The sequence below is a fragment of the Centruroides sculpturatus genome, unplaced genomic scaffold (genome assembly GCF_000671375.1).
Source record: "Centruroides sculpturatus isolate CEXI.00-Female unplaced genomic scaffold, Cexi_2.0 scaffold63, whole genome shotgun sequence".
In the NCBI taxonomy this organism is placed as follows: Eukaryota; Metazoa; Arthropoda; class Arachnida; order Scorpiones; family Buthidae; genus Centruroides; species Centruroides sculpturatus.
In genome coordinates this window covers 866,365-890,681 of record NW_019384640.1, presented here as the reverse complement: position 1 = coordinate 890,681, position 24,317 = coordinate 866,365, and the positions used below count along the sequence as shown (strand labels likewise).

At 31.1% G+C, this 24,317-nt stretch overlaps 1 protein-coding gene across 1 annotated transcript in view; it reads left to right on the top strand.

The window, feature by feature from the left end:
- Positions 1 to 24,317, top strand: part of LOC111625990 (dynein heavy chain 7, axonemal-like) — a 149,670-nt gene that overhangs the window by 47,454 nt on the left and 77,899 nt on the right. Inside the window, exons 25-27 of the mRNA XM_023369258.1 lie at positions 18,199 to 18,354; positions 21,667 to 21,838; positions 21,952 to 22,078. Of these exons, the coding sequence (XP_023225026.1) occupies positions 18,199 to 18,354; positions 21,667 to 21,838; positions 21,952 to 22,078 (455 nt within the window). The remainder of the gene's footprint in view (positions 1 to 18,198; positions 18,355 to 21,666; positions 21,839 to 21,951; positions 22,079 to 24,317) is intronic.

Genomic DNA, 24,317 nt, shown 5'->3' with positions numbered 1-24,317 from the left:
CTTATGTGGAACAGCTTGAAAGAGGAAATCTCTAAGGGCACAGAAGCACAGTTTCAATTTGATGGATGGCTACATCAATTCAAAGTCTAGAACTGTAACATACTCTTGATCTGTTAGAGCAATATTTTTTAATTCAGCGATGAGTTCACAAGTGTTCGAAATGGTGTAGTTATAATCTTTCAAATGGTCTCTGAGGAGCTCATCTAAACTCTTCTTGATGGGTAGCGTTGAGGATCTCTATTTGTCCACAATGGGCCATATTTGTTTGCCTGATTTATGAGTTTTAGCATAGCCAAATAGCCTTGGTATCTCAGATGATTTCATTGTGGCATTTTTTAGTTGTAGGTGTTTGGTTAGTGGTGTATTCGTAAATCTTATAACCTTATTATGGAGTTTATTTGTGACTCTCTTTGTATTGGAATGTTGTATTAGTAATAATAGTTGAACCATCTATGCCCACACACTTTTCTTTCTAATACACTAAAAATTTTTTAACATCACTCCAAAATTGTGGTTCTGAAAGCCCTATTCATATGAAACAATTGAATTATTTCGAAGGAGTCCACTTTAGTTGCAGAAGCTTTAGTGTGACGAATGACTAATGGCACACATGTTTTAATTCAGTACTGTCATCTCACTAAATGCATTCAAATAATCAGATCTATAAATAACAGGGATTTTTGTTCCTGAAATTTGAATTAAAATGAAAAATGATGTGAAAATGTGTCATGGTGAAACAATTTTACAAAAAAAAGAAGATAAAAGAGGACATCAATAAAAAAATAATCCAGACAAAAGAATTCTGTCCAAAAAGAGGAATGTCTGGGGGGGAAAGAGGATGTCTGGCAACCATACATAGGATCAAATAAAAAATTTCATAAATTATAATTGTAAAAGTGACTGAGATGTGTAACCTTACATCCTCGACCATGAAATGCTTTTTCTGTCTTTTTGTATTGATGAAATACTGATTCTATAATTTACTTGTGAAAAAAAATTAAATAAAAATTTATTGATCTAATTATTTGTGTCCAAGCTTTATCTCCTTGAAAATTTCTGCAGACACCCCATGTATATAAACATAAATGCATAATTTTAATTTGTTAGTTAATATCATATATTATTACATTTTATTTTTTTCTTATATTTTACACATTTTCCTTCAGGAACTATCACCAACATCAGAAATAAATCGTATAAAATCTTTAATGAATTTGTTAGATTGCTCATTACAAAATATAATAAATGAGAAATTAAACATGTTACAAGAAGTATTCTTTGTTTGGCTTGAAGTAAGTAATAATTGCAATCATTTCTACATGATTATACTTATTATATAGGTTTAATTTATTTTTATTACAAAATCATATAACAATAAATTGTTAATTAATTATTAAGGAATGGAAAGCATTATTATTTTTTTGTTCTATTGTGTATGGATCAAAAAGACAAATAACTAGCCCAAAATATAGTATAATTAAAATCTAAGTCAAGATGCACCACAAGCTTGAGAACTAAGCTCTTATTTATATTTTTGACAAATTTATGTTATCACAGCTTTAAATGAATGTTTAATTAATATAGAGTTCATTACTGTTAGCAATAAGGGTACATAAGGGGAATATAATTACAAAATTTTTAAAATTTTGTAATTATATTCTTAAATTAAATGTTTTTTATTAAATAAACCTTATTTACTTTTGGGCTTTTGTTTTTGCAAAGGATATTATAAATTTGTAAACTTTCTAACATTGTGATTATTTCACACTCATTAGTTAATAATCTATTATACATCTTTCTTCCCTTGAGAGACAATTGTAAAGTTAACAGTTATATTGTCCATAACTCAGATTAATTATAAAATGAAAATAGCAAAAGAAATGTTATATTTTAAATTACATTCTTTACACAGGTTGATTCTACAATAATGAAATTATTCAATTTTTCACACAAAATGAGTAACCTGACAATTTTGGCCTTGAACTGCAGCTTTCTATTCAATTTATGAATGAGGTCTAAATAAATAGGATAGTACTTTTCTTATTTTTCTTAATTATAGGTTTGCTGTATTCTTATACATTTTAACTAAATAATCCTATATTTATAGGTATAGTATTTTGTTTGGCAAGTAATATATCCAAAAGTTAAAATGTACAATTTATTCAATTCTTTTACATACGCACTTCGGGTTGACATGAACTCTCAGCCCCTTTTCAGTGCTATACCTGAAATGCATATGTAGAAGAAACAATTGAATAAATTGTACGTTTTAACCTTTGGATATTTTACTTGTTGAATGAAATACTTGTAAATAAAGGATTATTTAGTTAAAGTATATAGGATAGTACTTGTAAAGATAGACAAAAAGAAAGAAAATTTATTGTATTGGTTGACTATTTGCACTGGATACACTGATTTCTTGCTGCAAATTGTATGTTCTGTTTTATGTTGAAATACAGGATATATATATTAACATAAAACTCCTTTCAAAATGTTTCTCCATCTTTCTAACATTTTTTTTTACCAAATTGCTTTTGTCCTTCTTCTTACAATGATTGTTCTGCAGAAAATGGAAAAGTCGTTTGTTCATTTGTTTTTTCTTAAAAATTATCCATTACCAATCAGTTGTACTCTGCCCTTTATGCTGTCATTATGAAAGTGCATCCAGGCAAACACCATCCATTCTAGCCAGAGTAATCTCAAACGAAGGAAAAGGAAGAGGAAAAAAATAGGAAACATCGTATATAGGAAGGGCACATTAACAAGCCATTTAATATATTTGGTTGGCCAAATTTTGTATTATTTGATTCTAAATATCTGAAGAAAATGATGCAAGAATGGAACAAACATGTTTTAGAAAATCTGAGTACATTTTTGATAAGAATATTATATCTGTTATCTTTATCAGAAAGGAAACAATGTATAAATGAAACTGTATAATGAATAGATTAATGATGTATAAATAACACAGTAATGTATAAATAATATATTTTATCATTAAAAGAAATAGAAATGCATTGGACTATCATAACATAATGTATAAAGGAGGAAATTATAAAAGTACTTTATTATATATATATATAATATTTGTTAAAATGTTTCTTTATTTAGTTACTCTATAATAGTAAGAATTAATAATAGTTTTGAATTTATTACATTAGATAAGCTTTATTATCATAATTTTTATAATATTTTAAAATGTAAAAGATTTTTTAAATTTTAATAGTGCACATTTTTGTTTTGTTCTGTTTGGTCACTGGGATCTTCTTTGAATACAGAAGGATGGTTAAAATTTAATGATATTTTTCATGAATTAATGAATGTAAGTTTAAGATTTCATAATTTTTTAATTTTAATTTATAAATGAAAGTTTTGTAGATGATTATTTATTATTATCAATGGCATAAATTAGTGATTTGGCCTGTCAAACTTTTAAATTGACAAGTCAAATTGTACATAAGTAATACATAAGTGGCCATAAATATTTGTGTATTCTATAAATACAAAAAGTAGGCATATTTGTATTATTTTATAAGTGATGTATGAAATATGTTTGCAGGTCAGATTAATGTGTGCCATAGCCAGATTTGGCCCAGTGACTATAGTTTGGGCACCACTGGTATAAATTATTAAATAATTATCAAAATTTTATTCAATTTTAAAATTATTAATACAAACTGACTATTGACCTGAATATTCTATATAATCAAATTAGACCCTGAAAAAAGATTGGAAAAAACTTGGTCAGAATAGGCTGTGTCATTTTGTGCTCTCTATTTGAATCGCAATTTTGGAGGGAATTTTGGATACACACTTACATCAGACACATCGTTCGAAAGAGCTAACAGAGGTGGTTCGTATACCATTTAAAATTTCGGCTAGGACAATTAGGGGAGGAGCTAGGGGGACTTGAAATTCGCGTTTTTCGGATAGATCTAACGGGTGGGGTATAAGTCAGAGGGGGACGGAAATTAGGGGTTTTATTTAGCTTACTATTATCTATATCTGGTATAAATTTGGGGTTGCTGGGTTTATTTTTTGGGGAGATATTCCGGTTTAAATTTTTATAATTGTTAGCTACGGATAAATTTAAACATAACGGTTTAACTGTCAACGGATTTTAACGGTCGCTTCTGTTTTGGTTGTTTATTCTCAACGGTCGTTTTAAATTTATTTTTTTTTAGACGGACACTATTTCATTCACCTCAGAGTAGGGGTGACTGTTTTTAGGATATACTGTAATTAAATTAATTTAACATACGTTTATTTTGTGGGTTTTGTTGGTAAAACTTCTTCTTAAGGTTAGTATTGTATTTCGCTTTCGAGGAGTATTTGAGGTCTAGTTTAAGTATTTCCATAGTTATAATTATTGTTTTATTGACTCGGTATTCATTGACGTTGGGTGTGTATTTTGATTACCTTATTGGGTTTATTATGGATACCACCATGGGAGAAACAAGGGTATTAAGAAATTTAATGGCAAAGGGCACACAACCGAGGATTTCCGATGAAACCTTAGGTAATGATACATCGCCCTGTACAATTGAGAGTAAAATCCTTAAAGATGCAAGAACTCAAATGAGACGTATTCTAGATCTCTTACCTGAATCGTGTCATAGAAACATTAAAACAAGAGAACGTAAAGAAATTAAGGACAAGGTGACGCAGCTTTTTGCGTCGGTGCATCAAATGTACGGAATTGTATCAGCATATCGTGTAGAAAGAGAGGAACAAAACAATATACTTCCTAACTTATTAGAAACAATGAATGAAATAAAGATCAAGAACTCTCAACCCAACCAATTTGCTGGGCACCTTACTTACGCTGAAGTAACAAAATCCAACTTGAAACCAAGCAATACGACGAAAACCATTAATAACAATGGTGAACAAGGAGGCAATAGCGCTGTACTGGTGTACCCAAGTGATGAAGAAGAAGGTGCGCGAACAGACATAAAAGAGATCACAGAGCAGATTTTTGATAAAATTCAGCCACACAAAATAAGGGTTAAAATCAAAGAAGTTAAATTAATAAGAGACAATGGTGTGTGCATAAGGGTCGGGAGTGAAGAAGATGGGAAGAAACTAAAAGAGGAAATAGGAAAGATTCAAGAAATAAAAGACAAGATTAAATGTAGAACATCGGGAGGCAAACGACCAAGGGTAATATTACTAAACGTCCCACAGTGTATCCCTGAAGAGGAGATAATAGAAGTAATGACCAGACAAAATGACATTTGGAGGGGTCTGGAAAAAGATAACATAGAAGAAAAATGTACCATTAACACAGTTATCAAAGGAAAGAAAACAAAGGAGAACTGTCATCACGTTGTAATCTCTGTAACTCCGAGCATAAGAAATATACTGATAGCTCACAAGACAATATCGATGGCTTGGACCACAATAAGAGTGGATGACTTTGTACCAGTGAGACGCTGCTACAGATGTTGTGGTTTCGGACATATGGCACGTGATTGTACCGAGCAGCAGAGGTGTAGTCACTGCTCAAGAGGTCATCGCTTCAAAGAATGTCAATTAACAAACACCATCCCATCTTGTCATAATTGCAAATTAACTAACAGGAACCTCCCGCCGGAAAAGAAACTACCGACGAATCACAACGCATTCAGTGCTGAATGCCCAGTGCTAATAAAACTGAAAACACAGATCATAAAAAGAATTGACTATGGAATATAGAAACAAACAAATAATCACTCGGTTACCCAAAGGCACTACTATGCAAAGAAATAAACAAAATAGTAACGACAATGCTTCTGATAATTCAACTCTGTCAATCAATAGTAACTACGATGTAAACTCTTCACATCTGCGTATTTTACAGATAAATATGCAACACAGTAAAGCGGCAAGCTCACTCGCAATAAAGACGGCCAATGACTTAGATGTAAACCTATTAATAATACAAGAACCTTATACTTTGAACAATAAAATAGTAAGCTTCGGAGGATGGAGAGTATTAACTACAAGAAACGGAGAAAAACCGAAAAGTGGTATAATAGTGAGAGACAACAACCTAGATGCTGCTTTAATTCCAGATTTAACTACACAGAGAATAACTACTATTNTGAAAAGTCGGATAACCGAAAAGTATGAAAAAATCCATTATTAGTGTAGTATATTATTATATCCCATGTAATTAGTATATTAGTATATTGCTATTAACCTACTTCGCATTGAATTTTCCTCCATGTTAAGCCTATCAAATTTTTTAAAAAAATAATAATCATCGCTATTGTATAGTTAAAAATTAGAAAATTAAGCCTCGTTTAAATAATGGTTCCCTTTCATGGTCGATCCAGTGTTGCCAGCTAAAACACGTAAAAATAATATTAAAGTAGCCAAGACATAGCCAAATATTGTAGCGTCACATCACTAGCAGACATTTGAATTTGCTGACTAGAACGTGGTTGGTTAACCAAGGTGACGGTTAATCAGGGGTCGGATAATCGATGCTCTACTGTATATATCTTGTAAGTACTATGTAATAAGTACGATGTCCTAATGATGTTCTGCTGTAATACTGCAAGTGTAATACTACTGTGATACTACAAGTTTTAATTGGAAAGTGTATACCAAAGTTTTAAATTGTTTCTGTATTCTCATACATCACTGAAGGGAGCTAAAACACTACATTAGCCTGAAATGCATTTGTTGTAAAAGTATTTTTTGAAACTTGCTTAGGTGACGAAAGACTTCAATAAAGTCTTTCGTCACCTAACTTGGAACATTACTGTGAGAAAAATTAACCTATAATGGCTTCACATAATTAAACATCAAAATACAGTCACTTGCAGTGCTAATATAACCACAATATTTTTTGCAGCAGAAACCATTGCATTTATAATTCAATTCAATAACACACATTTAGAGAAAATTAGCATTTACAATGTTATGACATTGCAAGCTTCATTTTATTTAACTTTTCTANATAAATACAAAAGTATCAAAATACTTTATTGGTGTTAGCTACTTGAGCTCTTTGTTTTAATAGTACTTTCCATGATATTGTAAAATATTATACTTATATCAATTCTCTTTTTCTTTCTTGCTCATTTAATGAAAAAAAAGTAAATAGTATTAGAGTGATGTTAGAAACTTTCTATACAGTGGGTGATCAGTTAATGAACAGTTTGGACAGCAAACAAATTGTATAATGAACACTTTTGTGAAAATTTTTATGTTCAGACTCTTAGCTATGAAAGATATATCAAGAACTCTTAAGCAGCTAAAGGAGTAATGTAAATCACATCTGAGAAATAAAGAGCATTTTAGAGCTCATAATGGAACCTGAAACTGATGTGACAACAGAAGAATACCAAGAAACTCAGCAAGATGTGTTTTCTTTTGAAAAAGAAGATGAAAGAGGACCGATGCTGATATCTGCTATTAAAGATCTTTTGAAGAAGTGGGAGGATGTCAGAACAATGGTCATCCAAACCAGAATGAGGTTAATAGGCTTGGAGATCTCTATAATTACAATGCTATTAATTACTTCCGAAAAATTCTGAAGAAAAGAGAAAAGCAATCGACATTGGACAGATTCTTTAACCTCCACAAATGGAAAAAACATGACTAATAAAAATTTGTAATTTGTAATTTGTAAAAGAGGGTGAGAGAGCTGTCGGGCCTTGGGAGACTCCATACCGCCTGACTAATAAAAATGCAAGACTGTGAATATATGTATTTTTATTATTACATATAAATAAGCATAGTAAGAAAGTATATATTTTTTATTTTTTGGAGTCTCCAGAATGAATTAATCAAATTTGCATAAAAACCTATGGTAAATTGATAATTGGTTAACGAACAATTCAGATATCAAACAAAGTCTTGGAACAGATTATGTTCATTAATTAACAAGGAGTGATTTCCAAGTGGTGGAGAGCAAGTTGGCATCTCTGCTATTGATACAATTTTCTTTGAGGAAATTCACAAAGATTTCTAGTGTTTCTATTGTTCTAAGTTTATAACTATCGAGTATTGGAATTAAACTCTTAGACTCTTCTCAGTTGGCTGTTACATTCGGCTCGCTTGCAAATTGTGCTAGGGTGGTATTAAACTTATTATTGTGTGTATTGTATTTATGCTCAACTATCCTTTTTGAAAGTGATCTGTTGGTTGAGCCTATGTATATTAAATTTTTAATCAGATTAAATCTGTTGTCCTCTAGTGGAACCGAGTATATTCCAGGTTTTCTGGCTTCACTGCATTAGCCAGAAGTTTATATATCAAAGGGTTGCATTTGTACATAAGATCAGCTTTGACCTTCTTGGCAATGATTTTATATGCTTGAATCATTCTAGGGTCAAAATCAACCACAATGCATTTTATTTGCTTTTTAAGAGGTCTGGGATTTATCCTTTCTGTTTCTAAGCACCTATGTATCATGTGAGCTAGACTATCTATAAGTTTACTGTTGTAATCATGGGCTATGGCAATGTGTTTAATGCATTCTATTTCTAGCAGCACATCCTTGATGTTAGAGCAATGGGTAAAGGCTCTTCTGATAAGAGCCCTGTCGCAGCTATTTTATAAGTAAATGGGTCATTAGATGCTGAGGAAATGAGGAAAGATTGTAGATGGGCTTATGGTATACATTATGGTATACAACCATATTATAGGTATATTTGGAGGTTGAGGAAGTGTGCCATCTTATCATCATGTTGATCTAACTTTAACTTAAGCCGAAACAGGTTGAAATTGACAGCCTGCAGAACACTGTCTATATCTGGCTTAAATCTCCAAATAATAAGAATATCATCAACATAACATGTGTGTAATATGATTTCAAGAATATGATTTCTTGAAGTTTTCAAGGATTTGGCTATCCAATTTTCTAACTACTAATTCTCAGAGGTCTCCAGAAAGAGGGCTACCCATTGGAACTCCTCTTTTTTGAAGATAGATTTGCTGGTTGAAGGTAAAAAATGAGGTGTAGCACATAAGATGATGGACTAGCTCTAAAATATGCTTGTGGTGTTTGGGCTTATGTGGAACAGCTTGAAAGAGGAAATCTCTAAGGGCACAGAAGCACAGTTTCAATTTGATGGATGGCTACATCAATTCAAAGTCTAGAACTGTAACATACTCTTGATCTGTTAGAGCAATATTTTTTAATTCAGCGATGAGTTCACAAGTGTTCGAAATGGTGTAGTTATAATCTTTCAAATGGTCTCTGAGGAGCTCATCTAAACTCTTCTTGATGGGTAGCGTTGAGGATCTCTATTTGTCCACAATGGGCCATATTTGTTTGCCTGATTTATGAGTTTTAGCATAGCCAAATAGCCTTGGTATCTCAGATGATTTCATTGTGGCATTTTTTAGTTGTAGGTGTTTGGTTAGTGGTGTATTCGTAAATCTTATAACCTTATTATGGAGTTTATTTGTGACTCTCTTTGTATTGGAATGTTGTATTAGTAATAATAGTTGAACCATCTATGCCCACACACTTTTCTTTCTAATACACTAAAAATTTTTTAACATCACTCCAAAATTGTGGTTCTGAAAGCCCTATTCATATGAAACAATTGAATTATTTCGAAGGAGTCCACTTTAGTTGCAGAAGCTTTAGTGTGACGAATGACTAATGGCACACATGTTTTAATTCAGTACTGTCATCTCACTAAATGCATTCAAATAATCAGATCTATAAATAACAGGGATTTTTGTTCCTGAAATTTGAATTAAAATGAAAAATGATGTGAAAATGTGTCATGGTGAAACAATTTTACAAAAAAAAGAAGATAAAAGAGGACATCAATAAAAAAATAATCCAGACAAAAGAATTCTGTCCAAAAAGAGGAATGTCTGGGGGGGAAAGAGGATGTCTGGCAACCATACATAGGATCAAATAAAAAATTTCATAAATTATAATTGTAAAAGTGACTGAGATGTGTAACCTTACATCCTCGACCATGAAATGCTTTTTCTGTCTTTTTGTATTGATGAAATACTGATTCTATAATTTACTTGTGAAAAAAAATTAAATAAAAATTTATTGATCTAATTATTTGTGTCCAAGCTTTATCTCCTTGAAAATTTCTGCAGACACCCCATGTATATAAACATAAATGCATAATTTTAATTTGTTAGTTAATATCATATATTATTACATTTTATTTTTTTCTTATATTTTACACATTTTCCTTCAGGAACTATCACCAACATCAGAAATAAATCGTATAAAATCTTTAATGAATTTGTTAGATTGCTCATTACAAAATATAATAAATGAGAAATTAAACATGTTACAAGAAGTATTCTTTGTTTGGCTTGAAGTAAGTAATAATTGCAATCATTTCTACATGATTATACTTATTATATAGGTTTAATTTATTTTTATTACAAAATCATATAACAATAAATTGTTAATTAATTATTAAGGAATGGAAAGCATTATTATTTTTTTGTTCTATTGTGTATGGATCAAAAAGACAAATAACTAGCCCAAAATATAGTATAATTAAAATCTAAGTCAAGATGCACCACAAGCTTGAGAACTAAGCTCTTATTTATATTTTTGACAAATTTATGTTATCACAGCTTTAAATGAATGTTTAATTAATATAGAGTTCATTACTGTTAGCAATAAGGGTACATAAGGGGAATATAATTACAAAATTTTTAAAATTTTGTAATTATATTCTTAAATTAAATGTTTTTTATTAAATAAACCTTATTTACTTTTGGGCTTTTGTTTTTGCAAAGGATATTATAAATTTGTAAACTTTCTAACATTGTGATTATTTCACACTCATTAGTTAATAATCTATTATACATCTTTCTTCCCTTGAGAGACAATTGTAAAGTTAACAGTTATATTGTCCATAACTCAGATTAATTATAAAATGAAAATAGCAAAAGAAATGTTATATTTTAAATTACATTCTTTACACAGGTTGATTCTACAATAATGAAATTATTCAATTTTTCACACAAAATGAGTAACCTGACAATTTTGGCCTTGAACTGCAGCTTTCTATTCAATTTATGAATGAGGTCTAAATAAATAGGATAGTACTTTTCTTATTTTTCTTAATTATAGGTTTGCTGTATTCTTATACATTTTAACTAAATAATCCTATATTTATAGGTATAGTATTTTGTTTGGCAAGTAATATATCCAAAAGTTAAAATGTACAATTTATTCAATTCTTTTACATACGCACTTCGGGTTGACATGAACTCTCAGCCCCTTTTCAGTGCTATACCTGAAATGCATATGTAGAAGAAACAATTGAATAAATTGTACGTTTTAACCTTTGGATATTTTACTTGTTGAATGAAATACTTGTAAATAAAGGATTATTTAGTTAAAGTATATAGGATAGTACTTGTAAAGATAGACAAAAAGAAAGAAAATTTATTGTATTGGTTGACTATTTGCACTGGATACACTGATTTCTTGCTGCAAATTGTATGTTCTGTTTTATGTTGAAATACAGGATATATATATTAACATAAAACTCCTTTCAAAATGTTTCTCCATCTTTCTAACATTTTTTTTTACCAAATTGCTTTTGTCCTTCTTCTTACAATGATTGTTCTGCAGAAAATGGAAAAGTCGTTTGTTCATTTGTTTTTTCTTAAAAATTATCCATTACCAATCAGTTGTACTCTGCCCTTTATGCTGTCATTATGAAAGTGCATCCAGGCAAACACCATCCATTCTAGCCAGAGTAATCTCAAACGAAGGAAAAGGAAGAGGAAAAAAATAGGAAACATCGTATATAGGAAGGGCACATTAACAAGCCATTTAATATATTTGGTTGGCCAAATTTTGTATTATTTGATTCTAAATATCTGAAGAAAATGATGCAAGAATGGAACAAACATGTTTTAGAAAATCTGAGTACATTTTTGATAAGAATATTATATCTGTTATCTTTATCAGAAAGGAAACAATGTATAAATGAAACTCTATAATGAATCTAGATATATAAATGAAAGTTTTGTAGATGATTATTTATTATTATCAATGGCATAAATTAGTGATTTGGCCTGTCAAACTTTTAAATTGACAAGTCAAATTGTACATAAGTAATACATAAGTGGCCATAAATATTTGTGTATTCTATAAATACAAAAAGTAGGCATATTTGTATTATTTTATAAGTGATGTATGAAATATGTTTGCAGGTCAGATTAATGTGTGCCATAGCCAGATTTGGCCCAGTGACTATAGTTTGGGCACCACTGGTATAAATTATTAAATAATTATCAAAATTTTATTCAATTTTAAAATTATTAATACAAACTGACTATTGACCTGAATATTCTATATAATCAAATTAGACCCTGAAAAAAGATTGGAAAAAACTTGGTCAGAATAGGCTGTGTCATTTTGTGCTCTCTATTTGAATCGCAATTTTGGAGGGAATTTTGGATACACACTTACATCAGACACATCGTTCGAAAGAGCTAACAGAGGTGGTTCGTATACCATTTAAAATTTCGGCTAGGACAATTAGGGGAGGAGCTAGGGGGACTTGAAATTCGCGTTTTTCGGATAGATCTAACGGGTGGGGTATAAGTCAGAGGGGGACGGAAATTAGGGGTTTTATTTAGCTTACTATTATCTATATCTGGTATAAATTTGGGGTTGCTGGGTTTATTTTTTGGGGAGATATTCCGGTTTAAATTTTTATAATTGTTAGCTACGGATAAATTTAAACATAACGGTTTAACTGTCAACGGATTTTAACGGTCGCTTCTGTTTTGGTTGTTTATTCTCAACGGTCGTTTTAAATTTATTTTTTTTTAGACGGACACTATTTCATTCACCTCAGAGTAGGGGTGACTGTTTTTAGGATATACTGTAATTAAATTAATTTAACATACGTTTATTTTGTGGGTTTTGTTGGTAAAACTTCTTCTTAAGGTTAGTATTGTATTTCGCTTTCGAGGAGTATTTGAGGTCTAGTTTAAGTATTTCCATAGTTATAATTATTGTTTTATTGACTCGGTATTCATTGACGTTGGGTGTGTATTTTGATTACCTTATTGGGTTTATTATGGATACCACCATGGGAGAAACAAGGGTATTAAGAAATTTAATGGCAAAGGGCACACAACCGAGGATTTCCGATGAAACCTTAGGTAATGATACATCGCCCTGTACAATTGAGAGTAAAATCCTTAAAGATGCAAGAACTCAAATGAGACGTATTCTAGATCTCTTACCTGAATCGTGTCATAGAAACATTAAAACAAGAGAACGTAAAGAAATTAAGGACAAGGTGACGCAGCTTTTTGCGTCGGTGCATCAAATGTACGGAATTGTATCAGCATATCGTGTAGAAAGAGAGGAACAAAACAATATACTTCCTAACTTATTAGAAACAATGAATGAAATAAAGATCAAGAACTCTCAACCCAACCAATTTGCTGGGCACCTTACTTACGCTGAAGTAACAAAATCCAACTTGAAACCAAGCAATACGACGAAAACCATTAATAACAATGGTGAACAAGGAGGCAATAGCGCTGTACTGGTGTACCCAAGTGATGAAGAAGAAGGTGCGCGAACAGACATAAAAGAGATCACAGAGCAGATTTTTGATAAAATTCAGCCACACAAAATAAGGGTTAAAATCAAAGAAGTTAAATTAATAAGAGACAATGGTGTGTGCATAAGGGTCGGGAGTGAAGAAGATGGGAAGAAACTAAAAGAGGAAATAGGAAAGATTCAAGAAATAAAAGACAAGATTAAATGTAGAACATCGGGAGGCAAACGACCAAGGGTAATATTACTAAACGTCCCACAGTGTATCCCTGAAGAGGAGATAATAGAAGTAATGACCAGACAAAATGACATTTGGAGGGGTCTGGAAAAAGATAACATAGAAGAAAAATGTACCATTAACACAGTTATCAAAGGAAAGAAAACAAAGGAGAACTGTCATCACGTTGTAATCTCTGTAACTCCGAGCATAAGAAATATACTGATAGCTCACAAGACAATATCGATGGCTTGGACCACAATAAGAGTGGATGACTTTGTACCAGTGAGACGCTGCTACAGATGTTGTGGTTTCGGACATATGGCACGTGATTGTACCGAGCAGCAGAGGTGTAGTCACTGCTCAAGAGGTCATCGCTTCAAAGAATGTCAATTAACAAACACCATCCCATCTTGTCATAATTGCAAATTAACTAACAGGAACCTCCCGCCGGAAAAGAAACTACCGACGAATCACAACGCATTCAGTGCTGAATGCCCAGTGCTAATAAAACTGAAAACACAGATCATAAAAAGAATTGACTATGGAATATAGAAACAAACAAATAATCACTCGGTTACCCAAAGGCACTACTATGCAAAGAAATAAACAAAATAGTAACGACAATGCTTCTGATAATTCAACTCTGTCAATCAATAGTAACTACGATGTAAACTCTTCACATCTGCGTATTTTACAGATAAATATGCAACACAGTAAAGCGGCAAGCTCACTCGCAATAAAGACGGCCAATGACTTAGATGTAAACCTATTAATAATACAAGAACCTTATACTTTGAACAATAAAATAGTAAGCTTCGGAGGATGGAGAGTATTAACTACAAGAAACGGAGAAAAACCGAAAAGTGGTATAATAGTGAGAGACAACAACCTAGATGCTGCTTTAATTCCAGATTTAACTACACAGAGAATAACTACTATTGCCATCCAACAACAGCCACAACTTTATATTCTTAGTATATATTTTCCCCCTGATGATGATGATGATAATTGTATTGAAGAACTACAAGATATAATCAAAAGCCTTAACAGCGACAACTTCATTCTGGTGGGAGACGCAAATGCGAAATCTCCAATTTGGTATCATTATAAAGAAGACCATAGAGGACGCCTGTTAAGTGATTTAATGGACAGATATAACCTATACTCAGCAAACACTACTGATCATCCTACCTTTTATACCGTCTATGCAGAAGGTTGGACTGACGTCTTTCTTGTTCCAGTTAATAAATGTGGCAATGTTACGACTTGTGNGTACACGCCTCGACTGTACAGAAAGGCCAATATAGCGAGTCTGTAATGGTAACAGACAACTACGAGAACTGATGACGTCAATAACAACACTACCGAAACTGTAAGAACGATTATTTGCCATAATGGCCACACGGGTTCCTTTAGACAGAACACGTCCAGCGGTATACTTTCAATTAGTTCGTGTGTTACGGAGTTGTTAACTCTATTGACTCTTTGACAGGTTACGTTCTCGGAATCGCGGATCTTAAGCAAATTTCGCGTAAACCACCCGACTCAATTGGGGACTGGGGTTGGTCGGATAATTGAAAAGTTGGATAACCATTATTAGTGTAGTATATTATTATATCCCATGTAATTAGTATATTAGTATATTGCTATTAACCTACTTCGCATTGAATTTTCCTCCATGTTAAGCCTATCAAATTTTTTAAAAAAATAATAATCATCGCTATTGTATAGTTAAAAATTAGAAAATTAAGCCTCGTTTAAATAATGGTTCCCTTTCATGGTCGATCCAGTGTTGCCAGCTAAAACACGTAAAAATAATATTAAAGTAGCCAAGACATAGCCAAATATTGTAGCGTCACATCACTAGCAGACATTTGAATTTGCTGACTAGAACGTGGTTGGTTAACCAAGGTGACGGTTAATCAGGGGTCGGATAATCGATGCTCTACTGTATATATCTTGTAAGTACTATGTAATAAGTACGATGTCCTAATGATGTTCTGCTGTAATACTGCAAGTGTAATACTACTGTGATACTACAAGTTTTAATTGGAAAGTGTATACCAAAGTTTTAAATTGTTTCTGTATTCTCATACATCACTGAAGGGAGCTAAAACACTACATTAGCCTGAAATGCATTTGTTGTAAAAGTATTTTTTGAAACTTGCTTAGGTGACGAAAGACTTCAATAAAGTCTTTCGTCACCTAACTTGGAACATTACTGTGAGAAAAATTAACCTATAATGGCTTCACATAATTAAACATCAAAATACAGTCACTTGCAGTGCTAATATAACCACAATATTTTTTGCAGCAGAAACCATTGCATTTATAATTCAATTCAATAACACACATTTAGAGAAAATTAGCATTTACAATGTTATGACATTGCAAGCTTCATTTTATTTAACTTTTCTAAACAATAAATATCTAAAATAAACTTTTATTATATTTTATATACATTATTAACATATTAAATGACATTGCATTTATTATATGATTTTAGTGTAACTGAAAGTTTGAGAATTTGTTGCAAGGCGTAGTTAAACTCAGTGGTCAAATACTAAAACTTGCCTATGCTTAGGCTTGCCAGATTTTCACAGTGTCAGACCAGAACAGATGATGGAAACAATCCTCAACTCCTTCCCATTACAATATACATCTTCAACATACAGTAATACCTCGACTTATGCTACCCCGACTTATGTGAACCCGGAGTTACGCAATTTTCAAATCTTGTCGATTCGTCTTTTGTTTGAGCGCCACTCAACTCTTGATTATTCACTCCTCCCACACTATTGTTCAGCTTACATGTTCAGACGTGTTGCACGGAATCAACACATAGTTACAATTTATTTCTGTGTTTGTTATATCTACGGAGACTTGAGAGACTCTATGTGGTGATTTCTTGTAACTATGAATGAATCAAAAGACGAGATAAGATTAACGAGAACATTTATTAGCTTACATACATCCAACTTGAATTTTACACAAATTGCAAAATTATACCCCGACTTATGCGAATTCAACTTACGCGGTTATCGCTCAGTCCTACCTATCGCGTAAGTTCGGGGATTACTGTACTTAAATTTTATGAAGCACAAGATTCAATAATTATGACAAGAAAACAATACATATGCATAAGAATAGTTAGCCATTAATTGACTCAAGGCACATGGTATCCTGTCTTTGCTCTTATTTGACAGGAGGGATGGAAGGTGGCATGGGTGCATTGGATAGGAAAGAGGAACTGACAGTAGTGCAGCCACTGTGCTGGCACTGAATGTCAAGATCAAGTCATGCTACAGCAACTTTCCTTGGCGTAGGGTGTTTCTTAAAGTTGATCTTCTATATTTCCAATTAATTTACATAAATTTTTGGTACCTTTCCTCTAAATGAGATAAAATTACAAACTGGCCAGGAGGCTGGGACATCACCCTTAAACTGGGATGTCTGGCAAGCCTAATTATGCTTTTGTTGAAGAAGAAAGTTTTTTGTTTTCTGTTTAGATTAGTAGTTTAGTTGTTTTCCTATTAAACTAAATGATGTTTATCTAAATAACAGTATTAAAATCAATAATTTTATGACAGTAAATAATAATTAAATTATTACAGAAATGAAATATTCTTTAAAAACATGTTTTGCTTTTATTTAATTAAATGAATTTTATAATTAGTATTTTAAAAGACAGATTAGAAATTATTTTTTACTTGGAAAATAATAAAATCTTCAAAACTCTTTGTTTCAAACTTTTGGGAGACGTTGCACTTCATTTTTACATTAAGAATTTAGTTACATTGTAATAATTTAATAAAAACATGAATTATGTACTGTATGTCAATCTTACCTTATAAATACAGTGTTAATATACTTTAATTTCCAATAAAAATGAAGATGAAATCTGCTCAAAAGGGATCACCATTTTATTTTTTATGTTCCAAGACAAGGGGCAACTTTTTCAAATTTACATTTTCCATTGCCAGTTTCCAGTAGATAAAAGCAGTTACACCCCCAGAGAAAGTATGGATGGACGTAAGCAAGACATCTGTTATCATCAGTTCCTTTTTTAGAAATTATTTTATAATTTTAATTGGAAGTATTATGTGTTTTAAAAGGACTATTTTATACTACCGGCGACAAGTAGCCTACAAAGAAAGGTCAGTCATCGAAAAAGTGTATTGTCTTGGAACATAAAAAATAAAATGGTGATCCCTTTTGGACAGATTTCATCTTCACTTTTATTGAAAAATAATTCTCCATCAGACAAAAATTTACTGATACTTTAATTTATTATAATACATAAGTTTAAAAATATTTTTTGATTTAAAATCTTAGAAATTCATAAAACAGTATTTAATATTAAATTTTTAAAATTAATATTTGATAATATGTAATTATACTTAAATTATGAAAAAATATTTTTTTATCTGAATGTTACTTTTTATTTTTTAAGAATTTTTTGTTACACCAAATTGACAGCAAAATTTATAAGCCACTTATAATGACTTTTTCTGCTCAAACATCTGCTAATCAAACACAAAATGTTATTCTTGAAAAATTAGAAAGAAGAAGAAAAGGAATTTATGGTCCACTACCTGGAAACAAATTAGTAAGTCAAAGTCAAATAAATAAATTTCAGTATTAAATTATGATAAATAACTTTATTTTATTGGCTGAAATTTTCAAAATTTGTACATCTATAAATTCCCACTGGCGTCATCTGTCTGTCTATCCTTCCTTAATCTCAAGAATGGAGTTAGATAGATGAAAGTTGAAATCAGATATAGATAGCTTAGGGGCAGGAGACCCCTAAGCTATTAACTATATACAAACTTTTAGTTTGTACTAAAAGTCACATTATTTCACTTCAAAAATTCTCTCTCAAATGAAATTAGATAAATGACCAGCATGACTCCATTGTTAACAAGAAAAGTATGGTGTACAGGAACAAGACACTACTAAAATTGAGAGCACTGTCATGAAAAACTGCAGCCTGGCATTGTAATGAGGTCACAATAAATAATTACTCATAACTTAATTTTGTACCATTGATTTCAATGGTATAAAATTTTCTAAAATTCTTGTTAAAATCACTTTTACTATGCTCATTTACTAGAGTATAGCATGTTGATTATATAATTATAATAACATATTTATTGATTTCTTAATATGTATTACTTTTTTTTTATTGATGAAAGATATAAATATTTGAATAAAACTGAAAGTCACTTTCTGAGTAATAATCTGAAATAATAATTTTTTAATTCATAAAATATATTAAAAAATATAAACTCAGTTATTTCTAGTGCTTTTTGTCCAGTAATGTTTTTTGGAATTAGGTTGTTATCAAGGTATTTTGAATTTTATATTATAGATGCTAAACATTGTAACCAAAATGGATGCAAAGTAATAAAAAAAATTACTAAAGTTCAAAAAGCAAAAAAATATGTTTAAATGAAAATTATTTGAACATTTAGAAATTATAAAAGTAAATAATAATAATAAACGAATAAACGATAATACAGGTTTACAAATACATGAATCTTTGGAAGGCTTTCTAACCAATAGGGAGAGAAAAAATAAATAAACTAACATACATTTGTGAGTCAAAGGGAAGCACACCCAAAGGCAAAGAAAATGCAGATGTGTGAGATATAGCTTGTAAATTTCCAGTAGTTTAAAATGGAATGCTGAAATATCATTTTATTGATCTCCAGAATTTTGTATCAAATAGTACAGATTTTCTTTTCAAGTTTATGTGTCCAGGCTAAAATGTACTCATTTGGTGGATTTTTGTCACATATGTATATGTATGTTTGAGCAGATTTTATTATAAAATTAATAATGTATATGCATATGCTTAAAAATCCTATAAAGGGATCCATGTATTAAGACTGAAGAGTTCGAAATGCATATAAAAAATAAATACATAGAAGGAAATTGTGTGTCTCAAGGCCATTCTGTTCTGTGGCTAATGCAATATGATAAGTCCATCTTTAGTAAAAGTGCAGTAGCACAAAACACAGGAAAGAAACAGTTATTATTGTAGACCTTCATGGGCACCGAAATACATCAGGTCTTAAAGTAGGGTAAGAGAAAGCAAATGAGGACCTCACACAAAACACACCTCAATATAAAAACACTCGATTTTATGTTAGATTATGCTCACGTACACGTGGTCATTGTTCAGAAGTACAGATAATAAAAATTTTACAATCTATTACACAGTTGATAACAATCAACGTTCCTTCATCTACACTTCGAATTCATGTCTCTTGTATCTTCAATGCTCGATGGAATTCGATTTCTTTCTTCTTCCAACACGATTAAATCTCGACAGTCTATTGTTAGCACGTGGTGACCCCTTACCTTCCTTCCTCATCCTTTGTCTTCTTCCACTTTCTCTCATAGAGGACAGTTCACGAAGGTTCCAAGGAAAAAAAGATAAAAATGTTGTGGGATCACTCCTTTTATATCCTCCTAAGTTTGATTTTTCCGTCCATTTCCGTTATGACATGGCCATCTCAACAACCAATCAGAAGCCCATTGACCTCTGCCAAAAGGTGGCGTGCGACCGGAAGGGAAACTGACAACATGTTACAAAAATGGTAAAACCCGACAAATAATAACAATACATCAACAATAAAAAAAAAATACAATATAAAACAAGTGCCTAACACTACATTATGATTAGTATTATAACTATTGCTCATTATATTTATTTGGAGTTTTGTAGTTTGCATATACAGTGGGTGATTGGTTAATGAACATAATCCGTTCCAAGACTTTGTTCGATATCCGAATTGTTCGTTAACCGATTATCAATTTACCATAGGTTTTAATGGGAATTTAATTAATTCATTCTGGAGACCCCATATATACTTTCTTACTATGTTTATTTATATGTAATAGTAAAAATACATACATACACAGTCTTGCGTTTTTATTAGTCATGTTTTTTATCGTTTGAAAGGGTTAAAGATTGCTTTTCTCTCTTCTTCAGGATTTTTCGTAAGTAATTAATAGCATTGCAATTGTAGAAATCCTCAAGCCTCAACCTAGTTTGGATGCCAGTCTAAGACCATTGTTCTGATATTCTCCCACTTCTTCAAAAGATCTTTAATAACAGATATCGGCATTAATTGTCTTTTTCAGAAGAAAACATATCTCGCCGAGTTTCTTGGCGTTCTTCTGTTGTCAGATCCGTTTCAGGTTCCGTTATGAACTCTTTGATGTTCTTTATTTCTCAAATATGAGTTTTGTTGCTCCTTTAGCTGCTTGAGTCTTCTTGATTATACAGTATTTTTCTTAAATAAGATTGAACTGCAGCCTACTGTAGACCTTTTCACGCCATACTGACCAGCAACATTAGGCATCTTCTGCCCACTACCTCTTTACCTTTGCTATTATACTCTCACCTTTCGAAAAGAAAACGCAAAACTTAACGAGTTTCCTACCCTACCTGACAGTCTCGCCAATACATAAAAGAATTGTTTTGTCAGAAAAATAAAAGACTGGAATTACAAGAGAGAGTTTCAAAGTTTGGAGGAATACTATTCAATCGGTATATACCGGCTTGAGTGTCAATGTCGATGTCTTCCACATTCCAAAAAGTTTCGAATTGTTGCCCGAAGAGAAGAGAAGACCAATCGTATTCATTATTTTATGTCGCTTCTTCTTGTGTTTGTTCTGTGGGGTGTTCATTATCCGATCATATGTTCGTTGTCCGAACATAAAAATCTTTCGCGAAAGTGTTCGTTATCCGATTTGTTCATTATTCGATCTGTTCGTTAACTGATCACCCACTGTACTTAGCATTATTTAAAATTTATTAAAATCCAAAAATTAAATCTACTTTTTGAATTTTATATAATAAGAGTTATTTTTAATTAAAAAATACTTTATAATTATTATATTTTATGAGGTTGTCTTTATAAATGATTTAAATATGCCTGTGCAAGAACAGTTTGGGGCACAGCCATGTATTGAAATTCTTCATCAGTGGATTGATCATGGAATGTGGTATGACCTTAAAGAATTGTCAATTCTACATTTAGTTGACATACAAATAGTTGCTACAATGGGTCCTCCAGGTAAAATAATCATTATATCAATTTAATAATTTAAGATAATTGTAAAAAATTGGTATTGAATAGTGAATTAATATTTATAACATTTTATTTTTTCCATAAATATAAAATTTGAGGAGGAGGACGTAATGATATAACACCACGATTCTTACGCCATTTTAATACGATTACAATAAATGAATTTAGTGATGAAGTGATGATGACAATATTTACTAGTATTTTTGATTGGCATTTGAAAATAAAGTAAGTATTTACTTTTTACTTTAATTCATTATGTTAATCTTTGAATATACATCTATCCTTCTGCATGAATAATTGTATAACATATATATATATTACAGGTGTAAAAATTGTTTTACATGTAATATATTTTAATAAAAGTTTTTTGTATGTTTACAGTTTTCTTATTTAAGAATACACAAAAATTATCATAAATTCTTATAAACTATTCATAAGTTTTGATAAAGATAAAAACATATGATATTTGTTATTCAAACAAAACATGTTTTATTTTCAATGCAACATGTGAATAATTAAACCAAAATAAAACGTTTGATTTTTCTTGTAATTGAATTAAGGATTTTCTAATTTACAAAATATAATTATATTAGAAAATTAATTAAAATCGGAATTACAATTTTTGTTATTATATACTATTTGATTAGAATATTTTGTGTAAAAGTAGATTGAATCTATTATATACTTAACACTCTGAGAGTTGTTGTGTTTCTACTGCATTCATCCAGAAGTCATCTGGATCTATCAGACCCCATCTTTTAATACAAAATTGTATAAATATGGTCATTGTCACCACAAAAATAATTTTGTTCACTTTTTAACCACACAAAATACTTTTAGTTAGATAAGACCTGTGATATGTCTTCCTCAAAAAGCAAACAGTAAGGAGAGATTTCTGATATTTGGCTTTTAATTGTTTCCATCTGAAGTTTTTCTTTTGTTATCCTTCTAAAAAGATTTCTTTACTTTTTAACAATTATATTTTAAAAGCTTATTCCTTAAATTTTGTAATTAATTAATATTTTAATCAGTTAAACTGCCTTTAATCAAAAACACTTACTTTCCTATGAAAATTAATAATGCTTCAAGTGTTTTGAAGAAACAAAAACTTTTTTCCTTAGTATATTATTTGTAACAATTGTTAGGGAAAATATCTTTATAGCAAAAAAGAAAACATTACTGAAGGAGACTGTGAGATCCATGATTTTTACATAGTTGTCAAGAAAGAAAATTGTAAACAACTCCGATGGAAAAAACCCACTCTTGATGAGAATTATGTCGGAGGTCATCGTTTGTTTTCACAATTAGGTGGGAAAGTTGACACTTGATCAGAATGCACCATTAGTGTCAACAGAAGTTGATCATGTGACTTCTTTCCAGTGAAGATAGTATAAAAGCTTAAGCTCCCGGAAGCTTGGGGCGATCCAAAGGAAGTTATACTTGTGAATGTGTGCATCTCCATACACCAGACACAGTGACCGAAAGGACATCGCCATATGCCCAACCACAACTTTGAACTTCCATCACCATACTACAGTTTCTGCGCTGACTACAATTCCTACGGCCCATTCAATGCACACATATCATTCATATCCTCATAGAGGTATTTATATTTTAGAGCTTTGTGAACTCTCTCTCAGAAATAGTTGTTAGAGCTGTTAAGAGTGGCCTTTGTATAGTAAATTCCTATTTAACCGCATTTAAACTTAATATTATTATCATCTTATGTAACCTAGCTTAGTTATTCAATAAATGCTTTGTTATTTAGTTTCACCTGTCTATCGTTGTACCTGCCGACTTACTGGAGCACTCCCCACTCAATTTGCCCTCCTAAGCCATCCAACAATCTGATATCAGGTTTTACCAATCTGTGCAGATTAAGTGGTCAGAAGGGATTAACCCCTGACTCCCTGCTTATTTCATAAGACAGTATATACAAATCTATGATAAAGTTTCTGTTATATGACTTGTTTTGGGTATCATGTAATATGTCTATTTACATTTAATTCAAGAAATTTACAAATTTAAAAGAAATGATCTGGAAGCAGATCTCCATCATCAACCACACTGATACTACATTACCATGTAATTCTAATCTAATTGGGGAGTCTTTATACACCATAAAATAATACAAATCTGTAAAAAATTCTAAAATTCTTCTATTTCTTTCTATATCATATATCTTTCACACCTTTTCATTTTTCCCATTTAATTAATATGTAGATGCTTGAATTATGCAATTTTAATAATTTTTTTGTCACATTTAAGTACTGTGAAACTTTGGAATTGGACAAGTCCACTAAAATAACAGTCAAAAGTAGCCAAGTTCAAAATGTAAAGTTCAAAAACTGGCAAAGACCATATTTTATTTGAAAAATGTCCAACTCCTACAAAAAAATCACTTTAATCAAAATAGCACTGGTTCAAATGAAATTGAAATTTTTATGATTTATTTAACAATCTG